We start from the raw sequence: 14,497 nt of genomic DNA, 5'->3' as shown, positions 1-14,497 counted from the left end.
CTGCTGCACTGCATCCCAGGCTCACAGGATGTCAGGGGTTGGAAGGGACACGAAGAGATCACCAAGTCCAACCCCCCTGCCAGAGCAGGACCATCCAATCCAGCTCAGGGCACACAGGAACACATCCAGACAGGCACAGAAAGGCTCCAGAGAAGAAGACTCCACACAACCTCTCTGGGCAGCCTGTGCCAGGGCTCTGGGACCCTTTGAGTCAAGAAGTTCCCCCTTGTGCTGAGCTGGAGCCTCCTGTGCTGCAGCTTCCATCCACTGCTGCTTGTGCTATCCCAGGGAGCAGTGAGCAGAGCCTGTCCCCCCCTGATCCTCAGCCCTCAGACAGTTATAGACATTGATTCAATCCCCTCTCACTCTTCTCTTCTCCAGACTGAGCAGCCCCAGGTCCCTCAGCCTCTCCTCACAAGCTCTGCCCTCCACCCCCCTCATCAGCTCTAACTGGCTGCTGAGTGCCCTCCGTGGGGAAAGGCTCACAACAGCAATGGCCTCAACAGGTGCCAGGAAGCAGTGCAGAGGCTGAAAAAGGCCCACGTGTGGGAGAGCTCTGCTGAACAGGATCTGCCAGACTTCCTCTGCATGACAGACATGCAAGCAGGGGCAGAAGCTAAGGCAGAGCCCATGCTTGGAGCAGCCCAGTTTGCACAAAGCTTCCCTGCCTCTTCCCTTGCACAGCTGCAGCTCCACCTGAGGCTGAATGTGCCTGATGGTGATGAGTCCCTCCCCTTTTCCTGCCCTGCAGCCCATCTCTCTGCCCCTGCAGCTTTGCTTGTCCTCCTCTTGTGAGAACCAGGAGTGAACATGGAAGTGGTAAGCCTGGCTTCATTGCTTGCTTGGGTCAGAGGGGCAGCAGGGGGAGGGGGAGCTGGAGCTGCAGATGCTCAGGTTCTGAAGCAAGAGCAGGGTTTGGGCACAGCAGAGTGGGGCTGTCAGTCTGTCTGCAGCTGTTGGGCACAGCAGAGTGGGGCTGTCAGTCTGTCTGCAGCTGTTGGGCACAGCAGAGTGGGGCTGTCGGTCTGTCTGCAGCTGTTGGGCACCACAGAATGGGGCTGTCGGTCTGTCTGCAGCTGTTGGGCACAGCAGAGTGGGGCTGTCAGTCTGTCTGCAGCTGTTGGGCACAGCAGAGTGGGGCTGTCAGTCTGTCTGCAGCTGTTGGGCACAGCAGAGTGGGGCTGTCGGTCTGTCTGCAGCTGTTGGGCACCACAGAATGGGGCTGTCAGTCTGTCTGCAGCTGTTGGGCACAGCAGAGTGGGGCTGTCAGTCTGTCTGCAGCTGTTGGGCACAGCAGAGTGGGGCTGTCGGTCTGTCTGCAGCTGTTGGGCACAGCAGAGTGGGGCTGTCGGTCTGTCTGCAGCTGCTGGGCACAGCAGAGTGGGGCTGTCAGTCTGTCTGCAGCTGCTGGGCACAGCAGAGTGAGGCTGTCAGTCTGTCTGCAGCTGTTGGGCACAGCAGAGTGGGGCTGTCAGTCTGTCTGCAGCTGCTGGGCACAGCAGAGTGGGGCTGTCGGTCTGTCTGCAGCTGTTGGGCACAGCAGAGTGGGGCTGTCAGTCTGTCTGCAGCTGTTGGGCACAGCAGAGTGGGGCTGTCGGTCTGTCTGCAGCTGTTCCTCTGCCCTTGCTTCTGGTGTGCCATTTCTCTGAGTGTTTAGCAGCACTCTCAGGGACCTGCCACCTTTCTGAGGGGTTTCTAGGACCATTCTCCAGGAATCCACTGCAGTGGCAGATTCCCACAGGGCTCAACTCTTTCAGGACCTAGCAGTGGATTTCAGTTCCTTTCCGACCTGGGTCATGCTTCTTGTTTCACTGACTCACAGCATGGGTGGGTTGGGAGGGACCTGAAAGATCACCTAGACCCAAGCCCCTGCCATGGGCAGGGACACCTCCCACTAGCCCCAGGTTGCTCAAAGTCTCATCCAGCCTGGTCTTGAGCACCTCCAGGGAGGAGACATCCACAACCTCCCTGGGCAACCTGTGCCAGTGTCTCCCCACCCTCACTGGAATGAATTTCTTCCTCATCTCCAGTCTAAATCTACTCTCCACTAGATTAGGGTGCTCAAAACCTCATCCAGCCTGGTCTTGAGCACCTCCAGGGAGGAAACATCCACAGCTTCTCTGGGCAACCTGTGCCAGTGTCTCCCCACCCTCACTGGAATGAATTTCTTCCTCATCTCCAGTCTAAATCTACTCTCCACTAGATTAGGGTGCTCAAAACCTCATCCAGCCTGGTCTTGAACACCTCCAGGGAGGAAACATCCACAGCTTCTCTGGGCAACCTGTGCCAGTGTCTCCCCACCCTCTGGAAAGAATTTCTTCCTCATCTCCAGTCTAAAGCTACTCCCAACTAGATTAGGGTGCTGGCCTTGACCATTTCCAGCACAAAGCACAGTCATAAACCAAACCAATGCTGTATTTCATCAATTAAATAAAGAGAGAAAGAGAGGGGAAAAAAAATCAATCCCAACCTGCCAAGAACTCCAAATTCCAGCCAGAGAACTGAAACCCAACCACAGCTACCTGCACAAAGCAGTCCCCACCACAGCAGCATTCTCAATTTCAAGAGAAATCTCAGAAGTGCCTTTTCAGCCCAGGGTTTAAGGTATGCTGCAAGCTGCACAACCATCAACTGTCCTCAGACATCAGCTGCCAGTTCAGAGTTTGTGGGCAGATGTTGCTATTTTGGTTGATTCCTCTTTCTTCTCCTGTGGGGAAATGAGATCCAGGCAGCAGCAACATAAATCTGCTGTTTAGTGCTGCTTGATGCTGCTGAATCCATCTCTTGGAAGAGAGGTGGCTTAGAACTACCTGGTCGAGAAGGGTTGGCAGTGGCAGCCTTTGGGTGCCAAACAGCTGCTGGGGTAGAAGGCAAAGGTGTGTTTGTTTGAGAGGGTTCAAGGAGTGAGTCAGTGCTCACCCAGGGAGACTGCTAACAGCGGTGCATTGCTTTCAGGGTCATTTAGGGTGGCTCTGAGCAAAGAATTCCTGACTGATGTAGTGAGAAATACCTGCAGCACTTCCCCAGCTCCGCCTGTGCCAGCTGTAAGGCGTGGGAGGCAGCTGGTGGCACCCAGTGGTCGTTTGCTCTTACAGTTCACAAGGGCTAATGATAGGTGCAAGGAGTAGGCTGGATGGTCCTGCCAGGGTGGGATGGTCCTGCCAGGGTGGGATAACCCTGCCAGGGTGGGATGGTCCTGCCAGGGTGGGATGGTCCTGCCAGGGTGGGAAACTAAACTGGAAAGCCCTGGAAATGTAACTAAGTGCTTGGTGTTGCTAGCTGAGGGCAGTGAGCTTGGTGAAGAGCTCCACAGCCAGGGACTGCAATCCCACTTCTGGTTCTTCCAACACACTTCATGTCCAGCTGCTTGCCGGTGTGGATGGTCCAATTGTGTGCCAGTGTGGATGGTCCAACTGTGTGCCAGCGTGGATGTGCCCAGTGTGTGCCAGTGTGGATGGTCTAATTGTGTGCCAGTGTGGATGGTCCAACTGTGTGCCAGTGTGGATGTGCCCAGTGTGTGCCAGTGTGAATGGTCCAATTGTGTGGCAGTGTGGATGCTCCAATTGTGTGCCAGTGTGGATGGTCCAACTGTGTGCCAGTGTGGATGTGCCCAGTGTGTGCCAGTGTGGATGGTCCAACTGTGTGCCAGTGTGGATGTCCCCAGTGCTTGACAGTGTGAATAATCCAAGTGCTTGCCAGTGTGGCTGTCCAGGTGCTTGCCAGTGTGGCTGTGCAGACGTTCCCAAGCTCCCCAGAGCCCTACCAGACCTGGTGAGCAGTGACAGTTCTCCTCTCCCCTCAAGCTGAGCATGTGCAGACCCCCACGCAGGACTGGTGGCTCATGGAGCATGCTCCTGAGGAGCCCAAGGGGCAGCTTTCTGTGCTGACACATCTTTGCTATGGGAAGTTGAAGGGCAGGAATCAGGCCTGGGGGTGAGATGTGAAACTCAGAGCCTGCTGATCTGCTGGAGAAGAGGAGCTTTGGTGAAAGATCTGCAGAGAGAAGGTGCCAGATGTTCCCAGGGGGGGCTGGTGGGGTGGGACTCTGCATCTGCATCACTTGCCTCTTGTTTCTTGATTGAACCTTATCTCTGCAGAGGGATCCTGTGCCTCCATGGGAGGGTGGAGAGCAGGGAGGGTAATTCTGTCTAACAGCACCACTGATCTGAGGGCATTGTTTCTGCTGCCATTGTTCTGTCACAGCTGGGTCAGGCAGGACAGCATCCAGCTCCAGAACAGAAGTCTCTTATCCCCAGAAGAGATGAGGATTGTTTTGAATGCCTCCACCAGTCCAGTCACCTCTTTCTGTGTGGATTACTGGAATTGCAACTATTTCCCTGCTGTGACGTGGGAGGAGTGTGAGGCTGGCAGGGCTTGGGCTGCCTGTCAGGCACAGCACTTCCCAGCAGAGCCCTCTGCTTCCTGCAGGCTTCTTCATGCCACAGGCTTGGGATTGAGAGATGTTCTCCCCTCCCCCCCCACTCTGGCCTGCTGAGGCTGCACCTGCAGTATTGTGTCCAGTCCTGAGCTCCCCAGTTCAAGAGGGACAGGGAACCTATTGGAGAGAGTCCAGCAGAAGCCACGAAGATGCTGGGGGGCTTGGAGCATCCCTGTGAGGAGGAAAGGCTGAGAGCCCTGAGGCTGTTGAGCCTGGAGAAGAGCAGTCCCAGAAGGGATCTGCTCAAAGCTCAGCAAGAGCTAAAGGGTGAGGGGCAAGAGGGTGAGGCTGGGCTCTTTTCAGTGGTGCCCAGTGGCGCTGGAGGCCACTCACACACTGCCCACCAGTGCAGTTAGGCTTCTGCACACATCAGGTGGAGCTGGCCCCTGACTCTTGGCAGCAGGTTTGCCTGCTGTGCATCCTCGGACATCCCAACAGCCTTCTCCCACCCTTCTGATTCATTGCATGACCTCAAACTGAGTCCATGGTGGCAAAGAAGGACAGAGCAGGCTCCTGCCAGCTGCTGAGTGCTGGTGTGTGTGGGGAGTGGCAGCCCTGCCCAGGGACAGTGGGTGCTGCTCTGCATGCTCCCCTCCTGGGCTTGCAGGTGCCTTCCCGTGCTGCCAAGCCTGCCTGTGCCACAAGAGCCAGGTTCCCACGTGGAAAGACTGCAGGGATGGTGCTGGGGTAGGGGAAGCCTGCTGTGTGGTTCCATGGCCACCTGCTTGGTGTGGCATTGGCTTTCATGGGGCAGATGGGGCTGCTTCTCTCTAGCACTTCTGCGTGGGGCAGCTCCTGGATTGCCTCATCCTGTGGTTTGCCTGCACCAAAGCCTGGAGCCACAAAGCATCCACATCTCTGCAACTTGCTGAGCACGGGGAGGAACTGAGGTCTGAGTCAGAGCTCACCCCGTGGAAAGGAGAGGCAGGGCAGTGGGCACGGCCACAAGCCAAGGGCTGGCGTGGAGGCTGCGGGGAAAATCCCCCACGGTGCCACTAGCAGCGTGAAAGGGACAAGTTTGCAAGTGTTAGAGGAGCACAGAGTGAGCCAGCCAAGGTCAGCTGGGCTGGAGGAGCCCTGCTGACAGCACAGGGAGTCATTCCCTCTCCTCCCACTCACTCCCCAGCTGCCTTGCTGGGCTCAGACAAAAAGAGGGATTGTTTCTTGTGCTCGAAGCATTGTTACTGCTCAGATGGTTTTGCTTTATTATTGAGAGGGTGGAAAGCTGCAGCTGCAAAAAGAGCCCTCAGCAAAAACTACCTTAGAGGCAAGTGTAGTTCTAAAGGCTGAAACCAAAGGTCAGCTCCTTCCTGGCAGCCTGGACCAGAGAAAGGGCTCTACAGTGGGAAATCCCAGTCCCAGACTGGTCCGGTTGTGCTGCTCTGCTGCAGCCACATCAGTGCTGAACCTGTTCCGTGCCTGCAGGGCAGTTTTCAGACCACACTTCTGCAGCTAAGCTGCTCCAGTCTCAAAGGCTGCTGGCATCAGGGTAGAAATGAAAAGCCTGGGACCTCTGCTGCCCTGCCCCCGGGGGAGCTGGGGGCCAGCAGGCTCTGCCACCTGGCTGTTGGGGCTGCTGGAAAATCAGCCTCATTCTCTCCTGAATTCCAGGCTGTGTGCAGGGAGCAGAGCTTGGCCAACGCTCCCGCAGCTGTGCTGGCAGGGGGGCGCAGAGCATCTCTCCTGGTAGGAACAGAGAAGCCACACACTGCTTCCCTTTCCTGTTGTGACTCGATGTGGGGCTGCTGGCTGCTCAGGGGCACATTCATCAAGGCCTTTGCCTGCTTCTCCCCACCCTCCCCAAGCTGAAAACTCAGCAGAGCCTGGCAAGGTGTTGACCAACCTCTAAAAATAGAGCACACCCAAAAAGCAGTCACTGTGCTGATAGGAGCAGGCAATGCCCTGTGCTGCTGGTCTGCCCTGCTCCCTGCCATGCATGGGTTGTAGCACCAGGGCAAGTGCTTGTGTGGAGGAGCTGCTGCCCTGATGACCTCTCTTCATGCTGCCCAGGGAGGTGGTGGAGTCCACATCCCTGGAGGTATTCAAGAAACACATGGACATGGCACTTGGGGACAGGGTTTAGTGGTCATGGTGGTGTTGAGTCAGTGTTTGGACTTGATCTTAGAGGACTCAGTTGGGCCAAGCAGAGCCTGGGCTGCAGCAGCTGAAGTGTGGCCAGCAGGGCCAGGGAGGGGATTCTCCCCCTCTGCTCTGCTCTGCTCTGCTCTGCTCTGCTCTGCTCTGCTCTGCTCTGCTCTGCTCTGCTCTGCTGAGACCCCACCTGGAGTCCTGCATCCAGCTCTGGAGCCCCTGGGACAAGAGGGCTGTGGAGATGCTGGAGTGTGTCCAGAGCAGGGCCAGGAGGATGCTCAGAGGCTGCAGCAGCTCTGCTGTGAGCACAGACTGAAAGAGTTGGGGCTGTGCAGGCTGGAGCAGAGGAGGCTCCCAGGTGACCTTCTTGTGGCCTGCCAGGAGCTGAAGGGGGCCTGAAAAAAGCTGGGGAGGGACTTTTTACGTTGCCAGGGAGTGCCAGGAGTGGGGGAGATGGAGCAAAGCTGGAGGTGGGGAGAGTGAGGCTGGAGGTGAGGAGGAAGTTGTTGAGCAGGAGAGTGGTGAGAGGCTGGAATGGGTTGCCCAGGGAGGTGGTTGAGGCCCCATGGCTGGAGGTGTTTGAGGCCAGGCTGGCTGAGGCTGTGTGCAGCCTGCTCTAGGGTAGGGTTGGTTTTTCACTTCTGTGTCCTGCAGTGTTGGGGTGGTGATAGCTGCACAGCCCCTCTGTGTCCTGGGGAAGTCAGTGGCTTTTGTGCACCCAAATAATGCCAAGCCTGAGTCCTGCCTGGTTATTCTGAGGGTTTCTTTCCAGTCCCACTCTCCTGAGCTGAGCTGGAAAGCACTGAACCAAAGCAGTGATGCTGGGCAGAGCTCTGTCAGCTCTTCCTTGGCAGGGAGGCTGATGGATGTGGACAGCCCCTAGCACCTCTGGCAGTGGGGTGGAGGATGAGTTATGACAACCCAACAGTTATTAATTCAGCCTGCTGAGCACAAAAAGGAGCTTCAACAGCAACTGGGAGAGACAGAGCTGCAGTCATTAGATGTTTGTGACCTACCTGGCAAACAGAGAAGTGCAGATAACCTCTGGATCCCCAGGTCAAATCCTCATCCTTGGAGGCATTTATAGGTGCAGAGAGGTGGTGCTGAGGGACATGGTTTAGACTCAGTGGAGTTAGAGAAGGGTTAGATTGGATCTTCAGGGTCTTTTCCAACCAAATCCATTCCATGGGTCCATGAATGAGCAGTGAGCCACTTCCATGGTCTTTTGCTGTTTCTCCTGGTTTATCTCTTCACTGCTACACATCTGTGTGGAACAGCCTGCCCTAGCTGTGAGCAGTTTAGGGGCAGGCAAAGGAATTGCAGCAGTTCCAGGCAGGAGCAAGGAGAAAATGAAATAGAATCATAGAATGGGTTTAGGTTGGAAGGGACCTCAAAGCTCAGCCAGTTCCAACCTCACTGCCATAGGCAGGGACAGCTACCACTAGAACAGGTCACTCAAAGCCTCATCCAACCTGGCCTTGAACACCTCCAGGGAGGTTGTGGAGCACAGAAGCACCCAATGTGATCAAAGATCACATTGGGTGCTTCTGTGCTCCACAACCTCCCTGGGCAACCTGTGCCAGTGTCTCACCACCCTCAACCTGTGCCAGTCTCTCACCACCCTCACTGCAAACAACTTCTTCCTAACATCCACTTTCAATCTCCCCTCTGCCAGCTTAAATCTCTGGGGAGGGAATTCAGATGGGGAACCATGGCAGCCTGTGCTTCTGCTCTGCTCTGCTCTGCTCTGCTGGCATCCAGCCCTCCAGCTTTTATTTTTTCCCCTCCTGTATCAGGTTGCTCTTTGACCTCCTCCTGTAACTCTGCAAATGACCTCATTTGTTCCTCCCAACCATGAAATCATGAATGATTGGAAAAGACCTCCAAAATGATCAAGCCTAACCACCCACCTAACCCAATAAACCACTTTACAGCCCTGCTGAAACCTAAGGTGCAAATGAGAAGCTGGGTGAAGTCCAGGCTGGTTTAGGGGAGCTTGTAAACAAAAGTGGCCAAGGCTGCAGGGCAGAGCAGCAGGCTGCTGCTCAGCTGCACCACAGACACAGCTGACTCCAAGGGCTGCTGCAGACAGAGGTCTGGTTTTGCTAACATCAGCCCTCTCAGCCCAGAATAAAGCTGTCTGTGTGTATTTGCTCTTAACAACAGTCAAGTTTGGGTTGGTGGCTGGCTCAGGAGCACCAGCAGAAAGCTCCAGCCCAGAAGCTTCTACTCTGAGGACTCTACAAGTGTGTGAGGAGCAGCAGCTGCTGCTGCTGACTCTGGGCCAGCTGTGCTGAAGACAACAGGAGTATTATGTCATTAAAATGTGGCTCTTCCAAGCCCTGCACTGTGAGTCCATGAGCTCTTGCCCCAGTGGATGCCTTCCATTGGATGCAGCTCAATATTGGAGAGGTCTGCTCATTTAGGACCCAGTTTCTCAGGCCTGGGCCAGTTTTGCTGCCTGGTGATGGGAGCTGGCTTGCAGATAAGCTGGCTTGGTATCAGCAGCTCTGCTTCACAGGCTGTGCTGGGGCAGTGTCAACAGCTGGTGGAGTGTGCAGAATCACAACTCTGATGCAGCTCTGTGCCCTGGTGGCCAAGAAGGCCAATGGGATCCTGGTGTGCATTCAGCAGAGTGTGTCCAGCAGACCCAGGGAGGTTCTACTCCCCCTCTACTCTGCTCTGGTGAGACCTCATCTTAAGCACTGCCTTCAGTTTTGGGCTCCCAGGTTGAAAAGGGACAGGGAACTGCTGGAGAGGGTCCAGCAGAGGGCTGTGAGGATGATGAAGGGACTGGAGGGCATGGTTTATGAGGACAGGCTGAGGGACCTGGGGCTGCTTAGTCTGGAGAAGAGAAGACTGAGAGGGGATTTAATCAATGCTTATAACTGTCTGAGGGCTGGGGGTCAGGAGAGGGGGACAGGCTCTGCTCACTGCTCTCTGGGGTAGGACAAGCAGCAATGGATGGAAGCTGCAGCACAGGAGGTTCCAGCTCAGCATAAGGGGGAACTTCTCTCCTGTGAGGGTCCCAGAGCCCTGGCACAGGCTGCCCAGAGAGGCTGTGGAGTCTCCTTCTCTGGAGCCTTTCTGTGCCTGTCTGGATGTGTTCCTGTGTGCTCTGAGCTAGATTGGATGGTGCTGCTCTGGCAGAGGGGTTGGATTCAATGATCTCTTCGGGTCCCTTCCAACCCCTGACATCCTGTGAGCCTGGGATGCAGTGCAGCAGCACTCGATGATCTGTGGAGGTCTCTAACACCCTGTGAGCACCAAGCCCCACCAGCTGAAGCTGGCCCTGTCTCCTCCTTCCAGTTCCAACTGGTTGCTTCTGAGCCTTGCTCATATCCACCAGATGTGCTCAAACAAAGGCAGTAGCGATGGAGCAGGCTGGCTGAACACATGGCATCCATCACCTGGCTCCTGGGACTGCTTTGCCAATGCTGTCCTGCAGCTGCTCAGAGCAGTCTGGTCCTGGAGAGAGGAGGGTCAAGAACAGCACTTCCCCAGTGCATTGTGTCTGCTGCTGAGTCCTTGCCATCAACTCCTTCGTTTTGACAAAGGCTGCTGCAGATGTGAAAGGAGGATGCTGTGCCCTGGCATGGCACCCTGCTGGAGGGCAAATAGCAGGAGTGCCCACTCACAGCACTGCTTCTGAAGCCTTTTCTTCCTGCTGGATGCTACCAGGCTATTTTTAAGAAGGTTTTGGAGAACTCTGGAGCCAATTCTTCAGTGTTAGGAATGGGAACCAGCCTTGCCCACTGCACTGCCCCTGCCCTGCTTGCATTCTTCCAGAGCAGATTTGTCCTGCAGTTTATTTTTCCTTTGTGTATCCAAACCTTTGTGAAATACAGCTGATCCTGCCCTGGCAGGGGCTTGGGCTGCATGGTCTCCTCAGGTCCCTTCCTGACATTCTGAGGCTCTGTGGCTGTGAGGCTCTGATGCCCTGTGGCCCTGAAGCTCTGTGGCTCTGTGGTTCTGATGCTCTGTGGTTCTGATGCCCTGTGGCTCTGAGGCTCTGTGGTTCTGATGCTCTGTGGCCCTGAAGCTCTGAGGCTCTGTGGCTGTGAGACTCTGATGCCCTGTGGCCCTGAAGCTCTGTGGCTCTGTGGTTCTGATGCTCAGTGGCTCTGATGCTCTGTGGCTCTGATGCTCAGTGGCTCTGTGGCTCTGATGCTCAGTGGCTCTGTGGCTCTGATGCTCTGTGGCTCTGATGCTCAGTGGCTCTGTGGCTCTGAGGCTCTGTGGCTCTGCTCCAAACCCTTGAAAATCTACTGCACTTCATTGCAGAAGTGGCTGCATTTTTGCACTGGGTGACTATTGAGGCTGCTTTGGGGTGAAAGAGATCTGTGTGCTAGACCTTAGCTCACTGTGGAGTCATTCCCAGTGAGGAAGTGTTGAGGGAAGCTTTACTGGTGCAGGCAGGGTGTAAACATGTCTAATTTTGTAGTTTGCCTTCCAAGTCATACAAAAATAAGAGCTGACTGGAGGCTGGAGCCTGCATGACACACTGGTAACTGAGAACTGGCACTGGGGCCAGATCCTCTCTGCTGGCAGCCAGAGTGGCATCTCTGGAGTCACTGCAGCTCAGGTTCATGCACTCCAGCCACCAGCTAAGAGTGAAGTGTGACAGGGGGACGGTGAGGTGAGCCATGTGTGGGCAGGGTGTGCAGGGAAAGCTGGAGCTGGCTCTGAGTGCTGGTGGTGATTCAGTTGTCATCCTCACCCTCTGCGTCAGAACCCAGCTGATGGCTCAGCTGGAGCTGGCAGAGGGCACAGAACCATCACAGCACCATGCAGGTTGGCAAAGCCCCTCAGGAGCACCAAGGCCAACCTACAGCCCTGCTCTACAAGAGTCACCTGAAACCATAGCTCTAAGCACCACATCCAAACCACCCTGAGACACTCCAGAAAGAGAAAGAAAGAGAGAGAGAGAAAGAAAGAGAGAGAGAGAAAGAGAGAAAAAGAAAGAGAAATAGAGAGAGATAAATAAAGAGAAAGAGAGAGAAATAAAGAGAAAGAAAGAAAAAGAGAGAGAGAAATAGAGAGAGAAAAAGAGAAAAAGAAAGAGAAATAGAGAGAGATATATAGAGAGAAATAAAGAGAAAGAAAGAAAGAAAGAAAGAAAGAAAGAAAGAAAGAAAGAAAGAAAGAAAGAAAGAAGAAAGAAAGAAAGAAAGAGAAATAAAGAGAAAGAGAGAGAGAAATAGAGAGAGAGAAAGAGAAAGAAAGAGATAGAGAGAAAGAAAGAGAGAGAAATAGAGAGCGAGAGAGAGAAAGAGAAATAGAGAGAAATAAAGAGAAAGAGAAAGAAAAAGAGAAAGAAAAAGAGAGAGAGAAATAGAGAAAGAGAGAAAAAGAAAGATAAATAGAGAGAAATAAAGAAAGAGAAAGAAAGAAAAAGAGAAATAAAGAGAAAGAGAGAGAGAAATAAAGAGAGAGAGAAAGAGAAATAAAGAAAATGAAAGAGAGAGAGAAATAAAGAGATAAATAAAGAGAGAAAGAGAGAAAGGGAGGAAGAAAGAAGTCAGAAAGAGGCTGTGTTCCCCCAAAGCCTGTTTGTTCCAGCTGTGGTGATTTGTCTCAGGATATTGCATCTCTTCAGACGCTGTGGATTGTTTACATCCCAGAATGTCACAGCAGCTGCAGCGTCCTGCCAGAGCCTTCCCATGCACAGAATGAAGCAATCCATGGAGCTCTGTGCTGGAGGGTTGGTGTTGTGCAGGCTGTGTGTGCACATGGGAGGTGGTTGTCCTCCTGTGCTCAGCACTAGGGAAGGCTACACCTCGAGTACTGAGTTCAGTTTTGGGCTTCTCACTCCAAGGAGGACCTAGAGAGGGGTTGGAGTGTGCCCAGAGAAGGGCAAGGAAGGTGGAGAAGGGTCTGGAGGAGCAGCTGAGGGAGCTGGAGGTGTTCAGCCTGGAGAAAAGGAGGCTGAGAGGAGACCTCGTTGATCTCTACAGCTCCCTGAGAGGAGGCTGGGATGAGGTGGGGTTGGGCTCTGCTCCCTAGTATGAGGATTTGCCATTGGAATGGGCTGCCCAGGGAGGTGGTGGAGTGGCTGTGCCTGGAGGTGTTGCAGCCAAGCCTGGCTGGGGCACTGAGTGCCATGGTCTGGTTGGTTGGGCAGGGCTGGGTGCTAGGTTGAGCTGGCTGAGCTTGGAGCTCTCTTCCAGCCTGCTTGATTCTGTGGTACTAAAGGTGATGAAACAAGAGGCAATAGCCTCAAGTTGCACCTGGAGAGGTTTAGGTTGGGTATTAGGGAAAATTGCTTTCCTGCAAGAGCAGTCAGGAATTGGCACAGGCTGCCCGGGGAGGTGCTGGAGTCTCCATCCCTGGAGGTTTCCTATGAGCACAGACTGAAAGAGTTGGGGCTGTGCAGGCTGGAGCAGAGGAGGCTCCCAGGTGACCTTCTTGTGGCCTGCCAGGAGCTGAAGGGAGCAACAAAAAAGCTGGGGAGGGACTTTTGAGGCTGTCAGGGAGTGCCAGGAGTGGGGGGAATGGAGCAAAGCTGGAGGTGGGGAGAGTGAGGCTGGAGGTGAGGAGGAAGTTGTTGAGCAGGAGAGTGGTGAGAGGCTGGAATGGGTTGCCCAGGGAGGTGGTTGAGGCCCCATGGCTGGAGGTGTTTGAGGCCAGGCTGGCTGAGGCTGTGTGCAGCCTGCTCTAGGGTAGGGTGTCCCTGGGCATGGCAGGGGGGTTGGAACTGGCTGCTCCTTGTGCTCCCTTCCAACCCTGCCTGACTCTATGATTCTAGGTGTTCAAAAACTGCACAGATATGGCACTGGGGGACAGGGTTTAGTGGCCATGGTGGTGTTTGCCTGCCAGTTGGACTCAGTGTTATCTGAGAGAGCTTTTCCAGTTCTGTGCTTGAGTCCCAGCAGTATCCCAGCCAAAACTCAGCAGATTGGTGATTTTCAGTTGGTTTTTGATTCCTTTTGTGGTTGTTTTTCCTTTTCAGAGCCATTAATTGCTCCTGTAACTTACCTTGATCATCCTGAGTGAATTTCAGTCCAGTCAGGGATAGGGATAGGTGAGGAAGGTGCTCTGGAGTGATGCTGCTGGCTTGAGAGTGCAGGATGAGGCTAGGGAAGCATCACCCTGCGCAAGCAGCAGGCTGCCTGGAAACAGAATCTGCCACTTACAGTAAAGTTTTATTTTTAAACTAAATTGTCTCAGATCTAATTATTTTCCAGGCTGTTTTTTCCTGCTTCCACCTATCCCAGCAGGACTTAGAGGCAGATAAAAGCTGAAATCTCTCCAGGGTGTGAGGCTGAATGGCATTCACGTCGCTAGACCCACAATAAAGGGAATTATTCTAAGATGAGCAACCCTTCCGTGGAAAGAGTTCCTTGGGAAGTGAGTAATGGAAGGAAATCATCTCCTTGTACCCACCAGCTCCAGCCAGGGGCCTCTGAACGTGCATCTGTGAGCCCTGGGAACAGGACCTGAAGTATTTCCAGCCCAGTGTCTTTGCAGGCATTTTCTCTCTGAAAGGGTTCACTGAGCAGTGGGGCAGGAGGATGGCAGGGCAGGAGCAACCTGTTGCTGGCCAGGTTAGTGGGTGAGAGGCAGATGGTTTGCAGTGGGACAAGACTTGCTTCTTCCAGCCCAGCCCAGGTCCAGAATCACAGAACCATGCAGCTGGCAAAGCCCCTCAGGAGCACCAAGGCCAACCTAGAACCCTGCTCTACAAGAGCCACCTTAAACCATAGCCCCAAGCACCACATCCAAACCACCCTGAAACACAGCCAGGCTGGGGGACTCCAGCACCTCCCTGGGCAGCTCATTCCAGTCCCTGACCACTCTCTCCATGGAAAACTTTCTCCTAATGTCCAATCTAAACCTCCCCAGCCTCAGCTTGAAGCCATTCCCCCTTCTTCTGTCTCCAGTTCCCTGTGAGCAGAGCCCAGCAGCAGCCTCTCCACAGTGTCCTTTCAGGTAGCTGTAGGCAGCAATGAGCTCTGCCCTCAGCCT

General features: G+C 54.3%; 1 protein-coding gene across 1 annotated transcript in view; it reads left to right on the top strand.

The window, feature by feature from the left end:
• Positions 1-797: 797 nt before the first annotated feature.
• Positions 798-14,497, top strand: part of VWA1 (von Willebrand factor A domain containing 1) — a 37,304-nt gene continuing 23,604 nt past the window's right edge. The window contains exon 1 of the mRNA XM_064171915.1: positions 798-819. Coding sequence (XP_064027985.1) covers positions 811-819 — 9 coding nt within the window. The 5' untranslated portion in view covers positions 798-810. The remainder of the gene's footprint in view (positions 820-14,497) is intronic.

Source organism: Pogoniulus pusillus, chromosome 36 (genome assembly GCF_015220805.1).
Source record: "Pogoniulus pusillus isolate bPogPus1 chromosome 36, bPogPus1.pri, whole genome shotgun sequence".
Classification (NCBI taxonomy): domain Eukaryota; kingdom Metazoa; phylum Chordata; class Aves; order Piciformes; family Lybiidae; genus Pogoniulus; species Pogoniulus pusillus.
Note: the sequence above shows the minus strand (reverse complement) of the source record. Positions and strands in the feature narration are given on the sequence as shown.